At 33.2% G+C, this 24587-nt stretch overlaps 1 protein-coding gene across 12 annotated transcripts in view; it reads right to left on the reverse strand.

Moving 5' to 3' along the window:
• Nucleotides 1–24587, reverse strand: part of HMBOX1 (homeobox containing 1) — a 189140-nt gene that overhangs the window by 101177 nt on the left and 63376 nt on the right. For all 12 annotated transcript variants that reach the window (XM_087866603.1, XM_087866602.1, XM_045774093.2 and 9 more), the window contains exons 2-3: nt 14243–14322; nt 5071–5547 (exon numbers count right to left, since the gene is read on the reverse strand). In XM_087866603.1, coding sequence (XP_087722729.1) covers nt 5071–5547; nt 14243–14265 — 500 coding nt within the window. In that variant the 5' untranslated portion in view covers nt 14266–14322. The remainder of the gene's footprint in view (nt 1–5070; nt 5548–14242; nt 14323–24587) is intronic.

The raw sequence follows: 24587 nt of genomic DNA on the forward strand, positions 1-24587 counted from the left end.
TTCTCTTGTGTATTTGAAAGACCTCCATTCTACAGGGTTAACTTGTTCTTTAAACTTTCAAATATCCCCCCTCATTCAGTCTTCTTTAACAAGCTGCCTCTCCTACTGTCCACATCATAACTCTGTGAAATGACCAGTTTTTTGGTATGAAAACTCCTACTCCAAATCTAATTTTCATATACTCTCCTACTGTTTACTTTCTCCCTTTATTTGAAATTTTTTGTCCTCTTAAAAAAGAATGAATCCCTTTTCTTCACTTCTTTGTTTGAGAACTAATTTTTTGAAGTTTTTATTTTAATCACCCAGCGCTCATCACAATTCACTTCTTATAAAATCTCATATTCCTCATGATTTATATTCCTCAAGTCTTATGAAAATAAAGTGAAACACAAGATGGTCTTTCTTTGATTCCATAGGTTATTTCCAAGATAAGCTACCAGTGTATTTGCATCAAACCACTTAAAATCCATGTCATCTTCTCCTACCACATTTTCCAAATCATAGCCATGTTGAATTCTTCTATCTGGGTGCTTTCCACATGAGGATAAAATTCTTCCTTTCCACCCTCCATTGCCATTATTTTTATAACTTGCTAAACTTTCCATTGTTATCTACAGACCTTTCTTTTTCTTGAGAACTAATTTTTTTTCACATTTTTATTTTAATCACCCAGCACTCATCACAATTCACTTCTTATAAAATCTCATATTCCTCGTGATTTGTATTCCTCAAGTCTTATGAAAATAAAGTGAAACAAAAGTTGATCTTTCTTTGATTCCATAGGTTACTTCTCTACAGACCTTTCTTAATATCCAAATGAATTAATCAGTGATGCCTCTTTGTAGAATCACCCTTTCTTTAAGACACAATTTAACTGTCATCTATTCAGAGAACTTCTCCCTGATCCTCACAGTTAAAAAAGATCTCTTTCTTCCAACAGCTAACTTTATCACTTCAATTATACTACTCACATGCTAATATATTACATGATATTCTATATTATAGTTGTTCCTGATCTGGTCTTATTGCTCCTACTAGCCTGTGAAGTCTTTTAGCACAAAGATTATGTCTTATTCATCATGGGGTTTGCATATAATAGAGCTTAATTTGTTCAATGAATGAACAAATATGTAGTTGAAGATAAAAGGTTGTAAAATGGCAAACCTGATCTAGATAATTTATAAAACAGCTCTAAATTCTTAATCTCAAATATGTTTAAGCTTCCCAAATCAGAATGGAGTTATTTATGCTAGCTCAAAATGGCAATCCTTCCATTTCTGGAACTAAGACTATTAAAGACTACAAGTTTAAAAGTTGTACACTTTAAGATCTTCCATATTCTCTCAGTGGATATACTACACATTCTTTAGGACTACTTAAAGGTAGCCATCTATCTTAAAGACTCCCAGAGATGGAGCAGTACCTACAAAGATGGACTATATCACAGATGGGAAAATACGATTACATACAAATTCTTTAACTTTTGAGTAAGAACCTGCTCCCTTTAATTTCTACTCAGGGAGATAAAGCATAATTTAAAAATTTTAAAGATAACTTTAAAAGGAAAGCTACTCTATATGTATACATAACACAGTAACTGAATTTAGGAAATAAATATCCTAAATCACCTATTGTTAGGGATATAGTTAAGCACTCAGAATAAAGTCCTGGATCTTACATAAAATACAAACACAGTCATAAAATTTAGTACATCGGTAATTAAGAATAACAATATATGGCATTGTTTATGAATTCTTGATAAGCCTCATTTCTACTGTTTTTATAATATATACATGAAAGAATAGATCTACACTATTATATTAACAAATGTATACATATACCAATATATAAGTATGTATGTTAATAGATGTATTTTTAAAATACTAATATGTGAAATGGGTTTTCATTTTAGCTCTTGGCTTTAAAGTCCTTCCTAAAATGTTATATATTCAATAATTTGTTGACAACTCACTATCTAGTTTCTTTTTTTTTTTCACCCCAACCAATTAAAAAATGGGAAAAGTAGTTTCTTTCTTTCTGATTCTTTCTTAACAAGTTGATCAGGTATACAGCTATAAGTTAATTTCTATAAAAAATTTCCTTTGTGGGGGCGCCTGGGTAGTGCAGTCGTTAAAGCGTCTGCCTTCGGCTCAGGGCGTGATCCCAGCGTTCCGGGATCGTGTCCCACATCGGGCTCCTCTGCTGGGAGCCTGCTTCTTCCTCTCCCACTCCCCCTGCTTGTGTTCCCTCTCTCACTGGCTGTTTCTCTCTCTGTCAAATAAATAAATAAAATCTTAAAAAAAAAAAAAATTCCTTTGTGTACCCTGAAATTATTAGGTGTTAAGTCTATGAACTCAATGGGTTATGTGATTTGAAAAATATTTAACTTATGATTGAGTGCTATGGAGGCTGGGAAATGTGAGCATGCAAGATGTGAATTATATATGATTATCTAGAAAAGGAGGCAGGAAGGCATTCATTAGTGAGGGCAGTACAGCCCTATGTGGCACAGGATACTCAAGAAAGATTCACTGCTCAAAAATTTCTCTAACATTCTACCAAATAAAAATTCACCTGGTTAGTAATTCATTTGAAGTGGCAAATATCATGTGGGGGGGAAAGGGAAGGAGGAACACCCCATTAAGGCATTCATAACTTTCACCTGTGTTATATCAACCACTGTTCTTAAAATCTTATTGAAATCTACAGACATGAAAAACTTATTTACAGAAGCAACGGGTAACACAGACACGGTGATAAAGACATAGGTTAGAATTCAGGCTCTGCCACTTAATATTTAAATTTCTTGGGTCAGTTATTTAAATTTTATGAATCTCAATTTCTCTGCTGTACCTCATACACATCATGGTTATAATGATTAAAAATGAGAACAGTCATGCAATAAACTCCCTCTGACCTAAGGATCGTTACTATGTGCAAACTTGAGAAAAATAAGAGCTGGGCACAAAGGAGAAGTGCAGGTGTGGGTGAGAACACAATGGCAGAGAACCACAGAGAGCCAGGAGGTTCAATGAGAGCCTTAGATGATTAGAGAACCAAAGAAGCAGTTCATAGAAAGAAGCAGAGAATAGGGTAAAACTAAAGTATCCTAATTATGCAACAAATGGCAGTAAATTAAATGCTGGTAACAATGCAAAAACGTATAATTTTAATGATAAAGCTTGAATGTGCGTTAATTGTGGAATTTAACTACAAATCCTAGTCATTGCTAAATAGGTTTACTGTTTATTTTGAGAACATAGTTGTATCATAACATTATGCCAATATAAGAGCTAATAGTTAAGCTTTTAGACCCTTGTAGTCAAGTTTTAGACCATGGCCAATCTTCAGAGCCTTTTGTTAACAAGAAAGTTTCCCCAAATTTTGTGGTAGTCTAATACACATTTGGGAATTAATTGTTATGCTAAAAGCTTATTAAAACTGATTAACGATAGCAACAATATAAAATTTATTGTTGATATCTTCTCTACTCAGGATAATTAAAAGCTAACCTTGTTATATTTCAATGACTTAAGTAACTTCTACTTGCTATAATGGTTCTCCCTCTCAAACATGAAGATGATACACATGTTAAATTCAAAAGGAACATCTAAACTGTGGCCAGCTGCTTTAACAAGCGAAAAGGAATTCAAAACCAAACTGATCTCTTATATTTTTAAGTTTTAAAAGTTTAAATAACAGGGTTCTATGGCTGCTCTATGAAACTATTCATTACAGGAATTACACTGGAGTCTAGATGCAATAGTCCATTTAGTTCACAATTCCATACAAGGCAGCGCTACCCTAAAAATAAATTTGGGACAGTTTATTTAAAAGATTTTATCACTTTTGTACTATAGAATACATCTTCCATATGCATTATTAAGTCACGTTATACTATCTTCAGTCTTAGAATCCTTAGGAAGAACTATAACTCATAATTATAGGTTTTAACTTTATTCTGACAAATTCGTGCTACAGCTTTTTTATCTACTGTAACTGATGTATCTGTAGGCTTTCCTCCTACTACAGTAGTGATAATCTATTGAAAACAATGCTTTTATCATGTCTATTCCTACAGACCTGTAAAAAATCCTTAATTCCAACCAAATTAAATATAAACTACTTGTGTAGATCTCAAATCTTCCCAAACCTGTACTGCAATATAATATTTTTATTACCATAGTCTAGTCCATGCAACCTTTATAAAACTAAACATGCCTTGCTTTCTCTACCTTTTACTACTCCCTTAACTTTAAATAAAGTTCCTATATTTGAAAACAAAAGCTATCCTTTTAGATTCAGCTCAAATTCATCCATTCACTTAACATATTAAACCCTTACCACGTGCCAAGGACAATTCTAGATTCTGGAAACACAACATTCAAAAACACATGATTACTGGCCTCAGAGCGTTCCAGGTCCGTGCGAAGCCTCCCCTAATTACCTCTTTTGAAAGTGGGCTTCTTTTCTCAGTGTTTAAAACAACAAAGACTTATTACTTACCTTGCAATAGATTACATATATGTATGTGTATATGTGTGTGTGTGTGTGTGTGTGTGTGTGTGTGTGTGTGTGTGTTATCTATTAAATTAGAACTTTAGCTTCTTAGGGGTAGAAACCATGTCTATTTTTCTTCCTAAGAACACAATTTTTTATATAATAGGTGCTCAAAATTATTTTGTTGATGTATGTTAGAGTGAAAAACAAAGTGTACAAATTCTGTATCATGATAAAATCATCTTTTCTCTAAGAAAACTCTAAGGATTAGAATGTGTTAACAATTCAGAAAATTCAGATGTTAGCAATTAGTACTATAAAGAGAAGGCTAACTTCTGCTTTGATAAACAGAATGGAAAAGGTTTATCAGGCAGCAAAGAGAAGGGCTAAGGTAGAGAAAACAAAATTTGAATTAGAATCATAAAATTTGAAAATATTTTCTTTCATCTCCAAGGGGAGGAGGGGGAAATCATAGTTCTTACAGGTAAGTAGCTGAAATACAGTGTATTACTCAAAACCAATCTAAGAACACAGACATTTTGGGGACTCTGAGTAAGCAAAAGAACTAACCTCATTAATTCCTCCACTTTATCATCTACATCTAGGTCCTCTTCTGAGGCTTCAAAACTGTAAGACCTCTGACCCATGCTGTTTGCATGGTAGCGAGTGGGTGACATCTTTCCATTGGACGTGGATAATCGCTCATTATTCTCCCTCCCATTTTGATTGGTAGTGCAAGGCTGTGGGGAGGTATCATAACTGTTGCTAGGAGATGGGGACATTCCAGAATGCTGGGTCTGTGTGGAAGCTGTAGCTGTAGAGGAAGATGCTGGAACATTGTTGGTAGTATTCCCATAAGAACTTCCTCCATAGTTGGACCTTCTTCCAAACTTGTCACTATGCTCTTGATCAAGACGGTCCAAAGTTTCCAAGGCATGGAGAATTTCATGTTTAGTCATTCCAGTACGCCGAAGGCGCTGAAGCAGATCTATCTGCTCTATGGTAAATCTGGGCTCATCTGTATAGTGAGACATGGTTTCCAGCAAACTATAAATAAATAAATAAATAAATAAATAAATAAATAAATAAATAAATAAATAACAAAATTCCTTTTATTTACAACATGTACCAAAGAACATATCATTACAGAGAATGCTCAGAAGATGCAAAATATTTCTACATCAAGTTCTTTCCTGAAAATGATTAACACATTATTATTGTAATAATTATAATAGTTATTATCACTCCATGATAAAATGTTCTTGTCATGGCAAATGGATTGGTACAGTTACTGAGTTTATTAGCAGATGGACATCAGGGTAACGCAAAACCCAATTTCATATGGCATACAATTTACACTTTCCTCAATTTGGTAAATATCTGAACCAAAATTTCAGTTATGGCAATAATACCAAAACAACAGATTAAATACATACACTTTTAATCTTAGCCTATTTGTGATTACTCACAGGTGTTTTTTCCATCTCAAATTCATTACTCTACATTAGAGTACTATTAATGAAAAGTTGTTGCGAAAACAGTTTGTATTACCTTGTTTTACTAAATATCAGCAAAACTAACCTAGGAAGTCTGTATCTTCATTTAGTGTAAACAAATGACTTGGTAAGGTAAGCCCAGGCAAATACTAATAACCAGCAAAAATATTTAAATGGAAAAGTAAGAAGGTACATAAAAAAACTTATTAAGCACCATTTCACCCACCACTTAGCAATTTCATTTAGTATCTCATCTCTGTAATGCATTCTCTCTTTATGGTTATCCTGAGAAATGGATCTTCCATGCTTATAGCCAAACTATTCATTTTTCTTAGGAAATTACTTCCACATTACTTTTCCTTTAACTAACACAAGAAACTGTAGCATGCCAGAAAATATCAGAGTCATAACAATATTAAGTTTAGGTGAATTATCAAATTTAAAAATTCTCACTACTTGCATTCCTTTCTTATAAAACCTGACTTTCCTAATTTAAGATTTTTTAAAGATTTTTATTTTTATAGTTCTAGTGGCAAATAGGATGCATACCATACAGCAGGCTCTTAGTAAATGTTTGCTAATGGAAATAAATGTCAAGGAATTTTCTTATCCGTTACAGGTAAAAACATCTGTCCTGGGCCAGTTCCCCATAGCTGTTCAAAGTCTATTTCTTCATCCCTCTATACTAAAAATTTACTGAACATTCACTTCTAGGCAGGCACTGGGCAAGAGTTTCATAGAATATAATTTCATCTGATCCTCACAACAACCCCCTGTGGCAGGCTTTTAAAATCTTATATTAATTGACTGATCATTGAGGAAACTAAGTCTCAGAGTAGTTCTGTACCTTGCAAAAAATCTGATTGAGAGTAGAAAAAAGAAAAAACCTAGATTTTACTGACTCCAAAAGCATGTATTATTCTGTTTTCCAACATATAGCAGGACTTACTGGAATCCTATGATTTGGGATATAGACTATTGAACTCTTTTAAGTCTCCAGTTAAAACTACTTATATAAAACCACTCTACTGATGGATTAGAGGCCCTAGTCATAGGTTTTTAAATTTAAATCTTTGCCCCATCTGGAATTTATATTTACCTAATGAGTGTGAAAGGATTTGAGCTTTATTTTTTCCCAAATGCACAGGTGGTTGTCCAATATGCTTTACTGAGTAGTATGTCTCTTCTTCTCTAATCTGAAATACCACCTTTTTCATATATAAAATTTCCACACAAATCTCTATCTACCTTTGGATTCTCTATTCTACTCCACTGATTGTTTTGTCTTTCAAATCCTTCTAAAAATAAGCAGGCAGAAATCTAGAATTTTTATGTGAAATCACTCTAGTTTTAGAAACAAGCTAATTAAAAATAAAAACAAACACATTTTGTAGACCACAAATAACATGTTGCAAGCCATTTGTGGTCATAGGCCACAGTGTCTGCCTTAGACTTGTACGTTATCTTCTGCTTTCTTCCAATACTCACTGTGACAAACTATCCATGATAAAAGTCCTATTTTCATGATTATTACATTCTTTCTTGATTGCCTGGGTTTTTTCCTCCAATATTTTATAATGAAAAACATTAAACATACACAAAAATTAAAAGAAATTTGCAGTGAACACTCATGTACTAACCATCTATATTTTACTGTTAACATTTAATTGCTTTATAACATAACTATCCCTTCCCTTATGTATCCATACCTATATTCGTCTTATTTTTTATGCATTTTAAAATCAGTTACAGAAGTCTGTACACTTCCTCCTAAACACTTCCACATGCATTTCATTAACTAGAACTCAGTATTTGTTCAGGTTTTTACTTTTGAGGTAAAATTTACATAAAAGAAAATACACAAATCTTACGTTTACCATTCTATGAGTTTTCAGAAGAACATACTGTAAAAAAGAAATACATAACCTGTGAAAATGGCTATGAAGATATAGAATATTACTAACACCCCAAGAAATGCCCCCTTCCCAGTTAATTCTTGGCCCCTTCTCTCACAGGGAGCCACTGCTCAGATTTTTCCCACCACAGATTAGTTTTCCCTGTTCTAGAACTTAATATAAATGGAATTTCTATGTACTCTTTTCACTCAGCATAAAGTTTTTCAGATTCATGTCCGATGTAGTGCGTATAAGTAGTTTGTTCCTTTTTACTGTTGAGTAGTACTTCATTACAAGAATATACTACATGTTTGTTTATCCATCCTATTTTAGACACATGGACTGTTTCCAGTCATTAGCTACTCTAAATGCTTTTGCTATGGGGCACCTGGACGGCTCAGATGGTTGAATGTCCGACACTTGGTTTTGGCTCATGTCATGACTCATGGGTCGTGGGGTCAAGCCCCGTGTCAGTCTCCCAGCTCAGCAAGGAGTCTGCTTGAAGATTCTCTCCCTTCGTCCCTCTCCCAGCTCACGAGCTCATACTCTCCCTCACTCAAAGAAATAAATAAATCTTTAAATGCTTTGGCTACTACAATTGTACTTTACTACTTGTTAGATTAAACATCCCCCCCTCCCCACTAAATATCATCATCTAGTTGGGAGAGAAGAGAAAACTGCAACCAGAGTAACTCATTTATTTTTTTCTCCTGACCAATTTCAAAAGAACTTGTGTGAACTCATTAAAATGCTATGCAGTGTTGGTAATGTTCTGCATTCCATGCTAGTTGTATTACACTGGTGTATTCACTGTGAACATCCACCAAGTAGTGACTACTGATTTGTTCATTTTTCAGTAGGTATATTAGGCTTAAAGTTTGTTGAAAAAGCTATGTGAACTTTTCCAAGTGGCTTATAAGAGACACTTAATACTTTAGTTTCTGTTATAACCCTCAGCCATTTGTCTGCTCTATCAGTGCTTAGTAATATACTAAACCCTAATCCTAGCAACTTTTCTTTAAAAGCAGATACTGGATGACACAAACAAATGGAAACATAGTCCATGTTCATGGATTATAAGAACCAATACTGTTAAAATGTCCATATTACTCAAAGCAATCTATAGATTTAATGCAATCCCTATCAAAATACTAACAGCATTTTTCACAAAACTAGAGCAAATAATCCTAAAATTTGTATGGAACCACAAAAGACCCAAGTAGCCAAAACAATTTTGAAAAGGAACTAAACTGGAGGTATCACAATCCCAGATTTCAAGATATACTACAAATCACTAGTAACCAAAATAGTATGTTAGTGGCACAGAAATAAACACATAGATCAACAGAACAGAATGGAAAGCCGAGAAATAAACCTATGATTATGTGGTTAATTAATCTTCAACAAAGGACGCAAGAATATGCAATAGGAAAAAATCTCTTCAACAAACAGTGTTGGGAAAACTGAACAACTACGTGCAAAAGAGTGAAACTGGACCACTTTCTTATACCATACACAAAAGTAAGCTCAAAATGGATTAAGGACCTAAATGTGAGACTTGAAACTATAAAAATCCTAGAAGAGAGCACAGACAGTAGTGTCTCTGACACTGGCCATAACAACATCTTTCTAGATACGTCTCCTGAGGCAAGGGAAACAAAAGCAAAAATAAACAATTGGGAGTACATCAAAATAAAAAGCTTCTGTACAGCAAAAGAAACAACAAAACCAAAAGACAACCTGCTAAATGGGAGAAGAGATTTGCAAATGATATACCCAATAAAGGGTGAATATCCAAAATATGTAAAAAATTTATACAACTTAACACCAAAAAAACCAAATAATCCAATTTAAAAATGGGCAGAGGACTTGAACAGACATTTTTCTAAAGACATACTGATGGCCAACAGACACATAAAAACATGTTCAACATCACTCATCATCAAGGAAATGCAAATCAAAACTACAATGTGATATCACCTCACACCTGTCAGAATGGCTAACATCAAAAACACAAGAAACAAGTATTGGTGAAATGTGGAGAAAAGGGAACCTGTGTGCACTGTTGGTAAGAATGCAAACTCGTGTAGCTGCTGTGGAAAATAGTATGGAGGTTCCTCAAAAAATTAAAAAGAGAACTATCCTATGATCCAGTAAGTCCACTACTGGGTATTTACCCAAAGAATATGAAAACACTAATTCAAAAAGATAGATGTACCCCTATGTTTGTTGCAGCATTATTTACAATAGTCAAATTATGGAAGCAGCCCAAGTGTCCACTGTTAGATGAATGGATAAAGTAGATGTGGTATATATAAATATATAGAGAGAGGAATATTAGTCATAAAAGTAATGAAATCTTGCCATTTGCAACCACATGGAGAGAACTAGAGAGTATAATGCTAAGTGAAATAAGTCAGTCAGAGAAAGATAAATACCATAATTACAACTCATGTAGAATTTAAGAAGCAAATGTAGAAAGAATAAGAGACAAACAAAAAAACAAACTCAACTATAGAGAACAAACTGCCAGAGGGGAGGTGGGTGAGGGATGGGTGAAATAGGTGAAGGGGATTGAGAGTACACATCATGATGAGCACTGAATAACGTACAGAATTGGTGAAATCACTATATTGTTCATCTGAAACTAACATAACACTGTATGTTAACTATATTGGAATTAAAATTAGAAATTAAAAAACAGGGGTGCCTGGATGGCTCAGTCAGTTAAGTGTCTACCCTTGGCTCAGGTCATGATCACAGGGTTCTGTGATCGAGCCCCACACTGGGGCTCCCTGCTCAGCGGTGAGTCTGCTTGTCCCTCTATCTCTCCCTCTGCCCCTCCCCCTGCTTATGACACTCCCTCTCAAATAAATTTTTAAAATCTTGAACAAAATCAAAAAATAAATAAAAATAAATAAATGTAACTGCCCAATTCCTTTAGTAATCCAAACAATTTACCCCTGAATTTACTGATTTGGTAAGTTGAGGTTTCTATACATTATTCTTTTCCCTTGTAAATAAAGTAGACCTGTCCTTTGCTAACTTCAGTCTTAATGCTTTCAAAATACTTCATAAACTGACCTTAGTTTAAATGAGACTTTAAGAACTGTTTTTATTATATGGACAAAAAAAAATCAATCCTGATTTTTTTCCTATTTATTTTCCTATCTTATTTATATCAGAGCACGTAGTATCTGTATATAATTCTTTAAACCTCTCTCTGTTTGGAGCAGCACTATGTATGATAGCATAAAACTAAAACAAATTTTATATGAATTTAACCTGTTATTGAAAAGTACCATCCTAAAGCTTGTATTAGAACTAGCAAAACTAATGATTCCACAGTATCTGGAACAAGTTAATATCTTATGACATTTCAGATTCACTATGGGAAACACTTTTATTCCAAAAGACATAAAAGGAGATAACAGAACATATGTATTATTTTTTCTGCCTAGAGTGCCTCACTGTTTCCAACCACAGGTTCTTGGGACTGCCACTTGTAATACCCTACCTCCTGGCCAACAGGGTGGGCACACAAGGAAGCGAAGCCTTGCTCTCCTCAAAATATTTAGGTTAGATCAGCAGGAAAATGGATAGTCACTATAACCGTACTCAGTTGCAGGAAGGTATTAGTCTGATACATTCCTCACCGTGTGAAAGAAGTGACTTTGTAGAATAAAGCAGACATAGTAGGAAATGCAGAGCAAAGGAGAAAGCTCTACAGTGTTCCTACTCTTTGTTCTAGTACTTCCTGAGTCCCTGCTACATCTCTGTCCTTCTTGCTATAGGTTATGTAAGAGCATAAATTTCCCCTTACGCTATACCTTGTTTAAATTGGATGTTTGTGCCTTGCACCAAGAGAGGTCCCTAGTCAAAGATATACCTAATGTAAAAAGATCTACAGTTGCTAAAATGGAACGCATGATCACTACAGAGTAGAATAATAATGGCATAATGACCAGGATCAAATCATACATATGATGCTGAATGTACTATATTTCACCGAGAATATGCCGAGATTAGAAGTTTTCTTGGATATCAAGAATAGTAATCTCCATGTGCATGAACATAAACAAAGGTACAACCTGTCATTTCCATACTTTGTTTCTCATGATTTACCTAGTTTAAGCATGTAATCCTGAAATTATGGCAGTAAATGACCTACAAAGGTCATCTAAGTCCATGACACCCGCAAATCTTTTACAACAGAAAAAGATAACATGTAAAAACTGAATTAATTTTCTTATGTAGCAGAAGAACTGTTCACAGGATAAGGAACGTCTTTCACTAAATTACTAATCTGAATGCAGACTCAGGCCAGCAATAATTGAAAATGATAGGAGAAGAATTTTGACACTGCAGTAACACAATGTTTAAAGCATAAAAGAACAATTAAATTCAGGACTTATCGCTTGATTCATAAACTGATATTCCAAAAGATCATACTATCGGACCATAATAGTAAACCTATTTTATAATAAATTTTATCCCTACTTAGACTTGCACCTAAACCCTTCTTAGATTGGCATTTGGTCCAGAACGCTTTCTTAAATTACATTTTACAAACATATAAAGCAAAGAAAGTTAAAGCACTTACAAATGATTAATGACATACTACCTTACTTGTGAAGCATTAATAGTTACTAAGATCTTATTAAAATAAAAGCATTTCAGATTTTTTTCAGCTTGATTCTGTTTGCTTTTTATTTAATATGACTAGGCAAAATATGACCTACTCATAAGTTAGTTTTGTTCTACATGGTATTTACTGCACGATGATTTAATGCATTCTAGAGTTAATCATAACATTCATCAACTAAAGATGTACTCAGGCCCTTCTTACTATTTATGGCACATTAACCTCTTTCACAATTATTATTACATCAAAGGAGTGGGAGTCTTAAAGTTTAAAAATGTAAGAAGTGAGAATAAGTAAGAAATGAAGATTTACAGGGGACTGAGCTTGACAGTACGATGATTCTGTAATTCAAACCAATAGGGGAACTAAAACAAAAGAATAGAGGCTATGACTACAAATGACAGTATAAAAATGTTCTTTTCATAATAAAAAGACTTTGAGAAAAATAAGATTATATTCCAATGTGCCAATCACACTTTGTAACAGTTATTTTTAAATTACCACTGATTAAGATTGAAATTTTCTTACTGCAGCCACCTTATACATGTTCGGGGGGAAAAAATCCAAGTAAAAATATGCAAGTTTATAGAGGGAAATGTAAATTAGGTGTGGAATCAAAGAACTGGACACCATTTAGAGAAAAATCATTCACTCAACTAACATTTACTGAATATGCCCTGTGTGTCAGACCATGTACTTGGCAGAAAGGAGGCCAAAACTCCTGACCTCATGATGCTTACATTCTAATGGCTATTAAAAACAGCCATTAGCAAGTATATCATTTAAAAAAAAAGGAAACTAAGGCCCAAAGCAATGCAGTGCCTTGCCATTTCCCAAGGAGAGCTATTTAGCAGAAACTCAGGCTACAGTTCATATCAACTGGGCCTATTCCAGAGACTTTTTGATATATGATAGAGTCAATGAGAGAGGAAAAAAAACTTTAATGAAAAACCCAAATAATAAAGAAAATCTATGTTAATGTCCACTTACTGGATTACAGAACTGTCAAACAAAACGGAAGGAATTTAATCGAAACATAGCCTGCACCAAATTTTAGAAAATACTTATGCTAACAGCACTCTGCATTAGACTCTAAAGATGCACTTAATGAGCTAATAGATACTTTATCTTCTCTAATATCTGAAATTCCCGGAATACTTTTATTCAGAGGCCTATTTAATATGAACTAGTGGTTACAGTTCATATCCTAGCACAAAAAACTCTCAACATAATACCACCATCTCAATTTGTATTTTTTGCCTGACTCCAAAGAAAGGCTACCAATGACATTAGCTAATAGGCTTAACTACATTATTATCTCCAGGAGGTAAAGGAAAATGGCCAAGGTGCTTAGGAGTTTGCACACAAAGGCAGGGTTAAGGTAACATGCTTCCAATATTCTGCTTGTCACAAGGAATCTAACAGTAGCTAGCCATCTATTTTGTAAGTCTCTAGCCTATTGAGCAGTTTGAAATAATTAGTAGTTTTATGTTAAAAATGAATGTCAGACTTCAAAGTTGAAAATAAATGGTAAAAGAGAAAGTTGATAGATTTGAAAATTCATTCCTTTCCACTATGATTATGAAAAAATTCTTTCAACTCTACAAATTCCTGCTGTCATTTTTGGATCCATAATGATAATGATTTCTTCACTTTATTAAAAACAATTGGGAAGATAAAAATTAAGAAAATGACCAGATACTTACACCACTGGAAAGGAACTGAGCATACTTTACATGAGGTGAATCAATATCCTTCCTAGAGATGATCAGCGTTATTAACCATTCTGTAGAATAAAGACAGAAAAATTCAGAAATACTTGTTAATCAAATGTTGAATAAAAATTTTAACTATATAACTTAAAGATATTAACAGTCAACATCAGGTAACCATGTTTTGAAAATTATTTTGTACTTTTAAGAAGAAACCTTGGTTTGGAACAAAATTTTAAAAATAAAAAAACATTATTGACAGCTTTCACAATTATTCACTTGGAAAAAGTAATGAAAATCATACTCCTGAAATTTAATGTTATCAGATACCACCCATGGAAACAGATATAAATGTGCGATGGAAAGTATATATTACTGTGACATTTGAGAAAACTGTTTGACAATAATATCAGTACATTTATGCAGCACCCTATAAGCAAAAAACCCACCACAGCATGACTACAGCTAAGGTCTTAACTGTGGGGTAAATTCTGGGGTCTAGTTCCAAGTATATTAGTACTTATTTTACTGCTAGCCAAATCTTGAGTGACTTAATGTCTCTAAGTCTCAATGTCTGCATCTATAAAACAGGGATGATCAATAACTACCTCCAAGAGCTATAAGAAGTTAAAACATTTTTTTTAAATGGTGATGAAAGCACTTCACAACCTATCAAGTAGCAGGGGCTATTATTACCAACTTAAAAAGGAGATTAGTATCCATGTTACGTTAGATTACTGAACACAGTGTAAGTTAATAATAGAACGAGTCTAGTACTTCTACCTTCTGATTAGCATTCTACTGGCTTTATTCACCATTTAGACCCTGTGACCCCTTTCAATTCAGACATAAATTTTAGCAAAAAATGAAACCTACTATTCACGGCTTAGGAGCTAAAGATCATGTATTACTGACTGAACTTATTAGCAGTTTCAAACCACAATCTATAGAAGCAACAATTTCCATTAACTCAAAGATTATAAATTACACGAAAGTTAAAAATGTTGATGTCAAAACTCTCACATTAAAATACACATTCGGCACTGAATTATATTAAGCAAGACCGAAGTGTCTAACAGTGACTAATGATATATGCGAAATGTACAGGGTAAAGTTAGAAACCTTTCACATTTGCATATCCTAAATTGTAGCTTTAATGAAGTTCCTGTTGTAGTTAATTTTCTTGCTGACTTTAGAAATACCTGTCCTAAAAAAAAGCAGACATAAAGTACAAAGAAAATCTACTGAAAATATTGCCGATTGCAAAAATATCAAAACTAAGCCACAAAACTGATTACTGGTCAATATACATTTTTCATTCTTGCTCAAATTCAGTTAAAATATATTAAATATCTACTTGCCCTGACATAGGCACAAAGTCATAATAAGGGTAAGATATGGTCCCAGTAGTGTAGGAACATATTAAACTTTAGAATGTCAAATAAAAATTACACACACACACACACACACACACACAACCCTCTATAATAAAATGCATAATGTGATAAGACTAAAAATATAAGCTTTATGAGAGTAAAAATTTAGAGATTAATTTAGGCTACAGAGAACTGGGAAGACTTCTTAGAGTGAGATCTCAGCTGTTATCTGAAGATCAGAATAAGACTTCCACCAAACCAAGGTGTGAAGGCAGGTGAGAATCAGTGGAAGAAAGATTCCAGGGAGAAAGAACCGAGACGATGAGGTATGTTTAGGGATTAAGCAGACCTGTGTGGCTAGTCTTTTACATATATGCATGAGAAATACATAGGCTAGAAAGGGAAGACTTCCACAAACTGTGGAAGGCTGGTAAACGTCTCACAGCAATCCTGACCTTTATTCCGCAAATATGAGGAGCACAGTACAACTAAATTAGACAATAGGAAGTAAATTACCAAAGACCCTCATTTCACAGGTGAGGAAACTGAGATTAAGTCACTGATACAGACTTGTGTAACTGCAAATCACCGAGTTTATGTTATCTATATAATGGATATAAATGGGCTTAAATATGTTATCTATATTATGGATATAAATGGGCTTAAATATTAAATTAATCTCTAAATTTTTACTCTCATAAAGCTTATATTTTTAGTCTTATCACATTATGCATTTTATTATAGAGGGTTGTGTGTGTGTGTGTGTGTGTGTAATTTTTATTTGACCTTCTAAAGTTTAATATGTTCCTACACTACTGGGACCATATCTTACCCTTATTATGACTTTGTGCCTATGTCAGGGCAAGTAGATATTTAATTAAATAGAATTTAATTAAATAGAATTAAAATATTCTAAGGACAGAAGAGCAAGCAAGCAAGGTGGTGCTATGAGTTCTCCACTCTCAGGCTCAATGTCACAAAGCCCTCCCTGCACAGGAGACAGATTTTTTTTTTAATCGATAGATTTTTTTTAAAAAGTTTTTTAAAACAAGTTTAATAATTAAATAAAAATTAAAATCACAGCTATTAGAAAGGCCATTATCAGAGGCACCTGCATGGCTCAATTAAGGGTCTCTTGGTTTCAGCTCGGGTCATGATCACAGGGTCCTGAGAATGAGCCCCACATCAGACTCTCTCTTCCTCTTCCTCTGCTCCCCCACCCCCACGCACGTGTGCTCTCTTTCTCTAATAAATAAATAAAACTTTAAAAAAAGGGGGGTCCATTATCAAAAACAACCAGAAAATAACAAGTATTGGCAAAGATATGGAGAAAATGAAACCTTCCTGTGTTGCTGCTGAGAATATAAAATAGTGCAGCCATTACGGAAAACAGTACAGAGGTTTCTAAAAAAATTAAAAATAGAAATACCTTATGATCCAGTAATTCCATTATTGGGTATTTATCAAAGAAAATGAAAACACTAAATCAAAAATATATATGCACCCTATGTCTACTGCAACATTATTTACAATAGCCAAAATATGGAAGCAACTTAAGTGTCCACTGATAGATGAATGGATAAAGATGTGCCATATATATAAATGCAATATTACTCAGCTATTAAAAAAAAATGGACTCTGAGACAGCAAGGATGGACCCAGAGGGTCAGATATAAGTCAGACTGAGAAAGACAAATACTATATGATTTCACTCATATATGGAATCTAAAAAATAAAACAAATGGATAAACAAAGAAACAAAAAGCAGAATCAGACCTCTAAATACAGAAAATACACTGATGGTTGCCTAGAGGGAAGGGATGAGCAAAATGGGTAAAGGAAAAAGTGGGAGATACAGGCTTCCTGTTGTGGAATGAATAAGTCATGGGAATAAAAGGTACAGCATGCAGGATATAGTAAATGATATTGCAAAAGCATTGTGTGGTGACAGATGGTAGTTACACTTGTGGTAAGCATAGCATAACATTTAGAGATGTTGAATCACCATGTTGTACACCTGAAACTAATGTAATATTGTGTGTCAACTATACTAAAAAAACCTTAAAAAAATAAAAGAAATCTGAACTTAAAAAAAAAAAAGAGGTTTTAGGGATAAAAGTTCATGGGTGCTGGATCACATCAACCACCCAGCTCTAAAAAGCAAGTAACCTATTAAAGAATCAGCTCCTCATTGGCCTCTTCATCTTTTGTACTTTTAAAAGAGAGAGGTGCCAGGGTAGTTCAGTTGGGTAAGTTGATTTCAGCTCAGGATGTAATCTCAGGGTCATGAAATTGAGCCCCACCTCTCAGGCACTGTCCTCAGTGGGGAGTCTGCTGGAGATTCTCTCCCTCACCCACTACCACTACCCCCCCCATGTGCATGCTCTTTCTCTTTCTCTAAAACAAATAAATCTTTTAAAAAATAATTTCAAAAATGGAGTTAAAGAACATTCACAGATGACAGAGATGAATGAATCTTGTGCCAACAAAGCTTACATTTTGATACATGAAAAAAATTGCAAATATGCACAAATTCAGAGAGTATTTTCTCAGGCACCCCAATTAAGAAAAATAATTGAGAAAAGGTTCTAACTAAGAAAAAATAAACCAGAAAAAGAGATGTGGTAATAGGGAAGATGAAGAAAAAGAGTAATATTGTAATCAATGAAACTTTCAGTTTATATCATATAATACACATTTAAATAATAACCAAATGTCTAGGAATGTATAACTTATGTGATAAAGACTCTTGAAACAAAAAGTCTATATCATAAAAACATTTTAATAAATTTCTAAACTATTCAAAGTAAAAGAGTTGTAGACAGGTGAGATGAAGGTAGGCAGAAGTAAAAATACTTCTAAGAGCTCATGAGGAAGAAGAGGATAAGGGGAAAACGGAAGAGAGACAGAAAATAAAAGTATTCTAAAGGTCTCATCTCTTCAAGGTCAAGAAGCCACCAGGGAAAACAATGAGCATCTTTTGGGGGAAAAGAGTATTTTGTTTTCAGGTAACCACAAAGATACAATATATCAGTCAAGGTATAATTTTACGGTCAAAAGTACTTAGCAGGATAAAGAAAAATATTATACAATTATAAAATACACAGTTTATGACTAAATGTAAGAATTAAAAAATTGTATATACCAAACAATATAGCAGGTAATAAAGTAAAACTTATTAGAACTTCAATAAATTTATTTTTTAAAATACAAATATACTGAGTATTTTCAGTATACCTTTTAGGATGGACAAATACAGCTTGAAAGAAGAAAAAAGCAAATTTAATTATATTATGAATAAACATGATTTTTAAAAGATACCTTATAACCCTCTAGCAAAAAACAGATATTTTTTCCTATGTTCATTATCATGACTGATCATAAACATGTCATAATGAAAGTTTTAACTAATTTCAGAGATATATACCTCAAAAATTCAGAAAAAATTCCAGCAATTTCTTTCCTTAAAAACTATAAGATGACGCTAGATAATCTTTGGATCAAACAGGAAATCAAAAGGGAAATTATGCTTTATTTGGTAAGCTGTGACTAAAAAATAGAATAAAAATAATTAAAACCCATGTGATTCAGCAAAATTTATATTCACAAGTAAATTTATGGTTTTAACAATCTCAGTTTTTTTAAAAGGCAAGAGAGAAAAACACTCTGTAAAAAAGAAATGAGAAAAACAAAATATATCAAAATAAACTAGGAAGAAACTAAGAGATAATTTAAAATCAACATAAAGAAGTTATAGAGAACATAAATAAATCTAAAAGGTACCTCTTTGTACGATGATGAAATAATCACTCAGTTTAATGAGTGGGTAAAACAAGGGAGTGTGGAAAAAGAGTGAAAACTCACAAGATTCAGAATAAAAGAGAAGTAAAACCATAAGCATAGGAGATAATTAAGAAAACAAGACAAAACTAAAAGAAAAAACAACAAAAAAACACCAATACAAATGCAATTTCATGGCAATTCATTTGAAAACCTAAAAGAGAAGATGATTTCCCAGTAAAATAGAAAATACCAAAATTAACCCAAGAGAAATGAATTCTTGAGTAGAACCAAACACCATAAATTAAAGGCAATTAAAAACCTACTATAGAAAAAGATACCAAGACTAGCTGGGTTCTCTTCAGATTCTTAATCTTTAAAAAAACATAATTCTAATAATATTAAACCAGAGAAAAATACAAAAAAATGTTCCAAGTCATTTTATGAGGTCAAAACAACTCAATACCAAATCTAATAAAGGTACTAGCACATAAAATACATCCATAACCGATTTCACTTAAAAAAGTTAAGTAAAATTCTAAGTTTAAAAAAAAAATCAATGTAGACAATAGAGTTCAGCCACATGTCAAAAATAATATACTACTATAATTATTGCAGAAATATGAGAGTGGTTCCTTTTTAATCAACATAATCCAATACATCAACAAATTAAGGAGAAAAAAAATCTTATCATTATATCAATAGATGCTGAAAAGGCAACTGATAAAATTCAGCAATGATTTTTAATAAAAGCTCTATGGGGAAAAATAGAAAATAAATAAGCATTTTTGAAAAAACAATAGTAGCAACTACCATATGTAGCAAAACACTATAACCTTTCCAAATAAAATTAAGGTTGCATGAACTCAATAAATATGTACACACAGTGTACATATGTGTGTGTTTATGTATATATCTATATTAAGAACTTGTTCTGTATGGAAATTTGAATCTGTGGAAGAGAACCAATGACAGTGGTTACTTGGAGTACAGGGTGGAAACTGAAAAGATTAGGGAAAGGGTGGGAAGGAGACTGTTCACAGGAAACTTTTTTATTATTTTTACCATCTGAATGTTTTACTCATTCAGTAAATCAAATTAATAAAATTAGGGATTAGAACAGGAAGCCCAGGGGAACCTAGGTGGTTCAGTCGGTTAAGTGTCTGCCTTCCTCTAGGTCATGATCCCAGAGTTCTGTGATCAAGCCCCACATCAGGCTCCCTACTCAGTGGAGAGCCTGCTTCTCCCTCTATCCCTCACTCTGCTCAGCTCTCTCTCTCTCAAATAAATAAAATCTTTAAAAAAAAAAAAAAAGGAAGCCAATAATTCCTTTAAAATTCAACACTGACTTGAAGATTATAGCAACTAATTAAGACATGAAAATGAATTAACTGGCATAAATATCAGAATAAAAGAGAAAAATATCTTTTTGCTAATGACTTGATGGAATACCTAGAAAATGCAGGCAATTCTAGTAAAAGAAAACTGAAATTAATAAAAATAAATTATCAAGAAGAGGTATGATACAATACCGTTAAAATTAATTTAAAAAATTTTCCCTAGTTTAAAGAGAAACACCTACAAAAATAATGGGAAAAATATTTCATTCACAGTACTTTGTCCCAGTCTTTATAAATGACTGTACTGAGAAATGACCCCAAAAGATTTATTCTTTAATTTAAAAATAGGATCTTAAAGTTATAAAGCAGACAGTCCAAGAATCACCCAGAAAAAGGAGAAAACCAAAAGTGGACTTCACTGACTGTTTCAGAATACCTTCAAAAGACACTAATCAAATCAATATGGCATTGGCTTAAGAATAGACACAGATGAGAGGAACAGAATAAAAGAACTTAAATACAGAATCCAGCACATACGAAAAAAATGTACAAGTCAGAAGTTAGATTCTATTTCCGCAGGAAAAGATAAATTATTTTTTTAAATGACCACCACAAAACTGGTTATCATCTCAAAAAAAAAAAAAAGATCTTTATCTTACATTATTTATTAAAAAAATAAACTCCAGGTAGTATAAAGGACAAATGAAAAAAGTAAATCACAGGAATACATTCTACAACATAATTTATAAGATGACATGTATTCTACACAATCTTAACAAAGAGCAGAAACTTAGAAAGATAGACATAAAAGTTTTAAATTTCATAGACATAAAAGGTGAAAAAAGCATAAACAAACTAAGCAATTAAACCGGAAAAAATATTTGACATGTAGAGAGAGAGCAGACCCAAGTTGTCAAGTTTATAAAAAATACTCAAACTTCCTAAAAGTGAGATAACGATTATGTGATTTAACAATGAGATATCACTTAAGCAAAAATTAAAAGGCTGATAATATATCCTCAAAGGGTACTGTTCTATTTCATTACCTAAATGAATTATGACATCCTTTTGGAAGGAATCTGGCACCATGTATAAAATTTAAAGTACTTACACCTTTAACCTAGTAGTCCAATTCCTGGGAATCTATCATTTAGTAAACACACGTAATATGTAGAAAGATGTTTACTGTCACTTATTTTGCACTAATTTCCTTGTCTCTATAAACAGAGTTGTTTTAATCAATACAGGAATGGCTGAATACATTACAATTTACTCTGATCAATTAACACAATGCAATCATTAAAAAGAATAAATTAGTTTTATTAAGTACCTTGGTGGTAGATTTGCACATTGCACTTTTTGAGTAAAAAACAGCAAAATGCAATCAAATGAGTATAATATGATCAGGTTAAAAAAAAAAAAACTACAACCAAAAAACCCCCTTTGTATGTGTATGTCTTATGTCAGTGGTACAGCTATATGCATACATACACATATATATAAGTACACGAGCACAGAGAGAAAAACAGGTAGTCATCAGATAATGGAGCTGGGGTTAGGGATGGATATGTGTATTTGGAATATGGTCAGGAAGGATAAATGCATCTACACAACAGACACACATACACACACATTTATGCAATAAAATTGTAAAAATTCCTATTATCAGAAATGGACTCAATTATCAAATGACTAATTTAGGATTGTCAAAATCCTACACAAAGTCAGGCTGAACAATGAAGAAGCCTACTGTCAGCATTGTTGACTCTTGAAGAAAAATATAATCCAGAAAATCCATTAGGATAAGAACCTGTAGGTGCTGTACAATCCACAGGTAATAAGAAGGCTTTTTTTAAACCCTACTTTTTCTTTTTAACATAAAAAGTAGTAAAGGAAAAGGTGAATTTCTTCTTTGTCTTTTTTTTTTAAAGAAAAGATGAATTTCAAAAGACCTACTATAGTCTGCCTCCCACCCCAAACTCCTTTTTCTCTTCCACCCAAACACCATTCAGTTTCTTCATACATCTTTGTACAAGGGTGAATACAAATAACTTTATGATAAATTCCCAGCAGAGAAACTGTTATGACAAAGAGTATGTACATTTTAAGTTATGACAGGTATTGTTAAATTGCCTCCCAAAGAGGAAATAATTTATACTCCCACCTTCAAGAAATGCTTAATTGTGAATCCAGTATATCAGTGGTGATTTACAATTGAATTTATGCTGTGACGTTCTGCATGTATCGGTTTCATTCAATAGTAGTAAACACAGGAAGGACAGAATATTTAAAGCAAGAAGAAAGAAATATACAAGGAGTATAAGGCTTTAGGAAGAAAGTGAAGCATAAGAGAGGGTGAAGAGTTAGCTATAGCACAGGCAGTAAGCAAGGCATCAAAAGGAGAGGGGACAGTGGACATTGCAAACATCAATTAGTGACCCCTTATGTCCAGATTTGGATAACAAAAAAGAATTCTCACAAGTTTAAAACAACCATTACAGAGCTCCTTTTACTTCTCGTTAAGCACCTCACACAGAACGCAATGTTACCACTTAAACCGTCTGTTTAAAATAAAGTAAAAATGTGTTAAAATACAGAGGTACAAAGCTTCATGATCCTGTAAAGTTAGATGCTACTGGTATTTTCAAATTACAGATTGTGATTACAAAAGTGAACCCTCTTCCTGACTAGATACACATTAAGACACACACACACACACACACACACACACACACACACAAATATATAAACAAACACAAGGGGTGCCTGGGTGGTGCAGTCAGTTAAGCATCCAACTCTTAGTTTCAGCTCAGGTCGTGATCTCAGGGTCATGGAATTGAGCCCCGTGTCAGGCTCCATGCTCAGCACCGAGTCTGCTTGAGATTTTCTTTCCCTCTTCCTCTGCCCCTCCCACTCATGCTCTCTCTCTCTCTAAAATAAATAAATAAATCCGTAAAAAAAGAGATCAATAAACATAATACACGAAGGTAAAAAAGGTCTTAAAAAACTCCACTAGAAAAAATAAAGTGAACATCCCTTCCCCTTAGTTTTCAATCCTTTTGTCCAAAGGTAAATACTGTTAAGTTTCCTGTGAATCCGTATAAACATAAAAATTAAGAAATAAATATACATAGACCTGCATATAGCTACCATATAATTCCTTTCCCTAATGGTGGTTTTAAAAAGCTTTTTATTATGAAAATTTGCAAATATGTACAAGGGCAGTTAGAATAGAGTAATAAACGCTTAAGTGCCTATCCCAGCTTGAATAATTAAGAAGGGAGAGGAGTTGTTAATTATTTTCAAGCAAATTCCAGACATCTTCATCATTTTAACATGTAATTCTTAGCAAGCCTGAATATCTGGTTTCCAAATTCAGAGTAGATTAGGTATAGAAATTTAGAAAGTGGTTGGAAGTGTATAAAAAGCTTTACCACAGAAAAAATGATAGCTCCCTGAAAAGAACAAAATAAAATACATGAAAACAACTATTTAATTACACACACATACATATAACACTAACATCAAAGAGTTCCAAGTTTAGGGGTCTTTGTTTTGTTTAAACACAAAAGGCAGGAAAGTATGTGATATACTTGTCTTTAAATTTGAAATGGTTAAAAGTTTACATTTTAGGAAGTTATTCAGAAAGTGTTCAATTTATGTTAAACATTTTCCCCTGGACAATGCTAGATAAATGAGGCCTTACCACGTTTAGCTGTGATTTGAGAGGCACGTGCAGAGTTCTACAGTGAAGAATGCTTACTGATGTGAGGAAAACAGAACCACAGATATTACTGTGGTTTTTAAATTTTTAAAACTCATCTAGATAAGAATATTAATTTC

This window comes from Ursus americanus, chromosome 13 (genome assembly GCF_024610735.1).
Source record: "Ursus americanus isolate L20-20 chromosome 13, mUrsAme1.1.p, whole genome shotgun sequence".
Lineage (NCBI taxonomy): Eukaryota > Metazoa > Chordata > Mammalia > Carnivora > Ursidae > Ursus > Ursus americanus.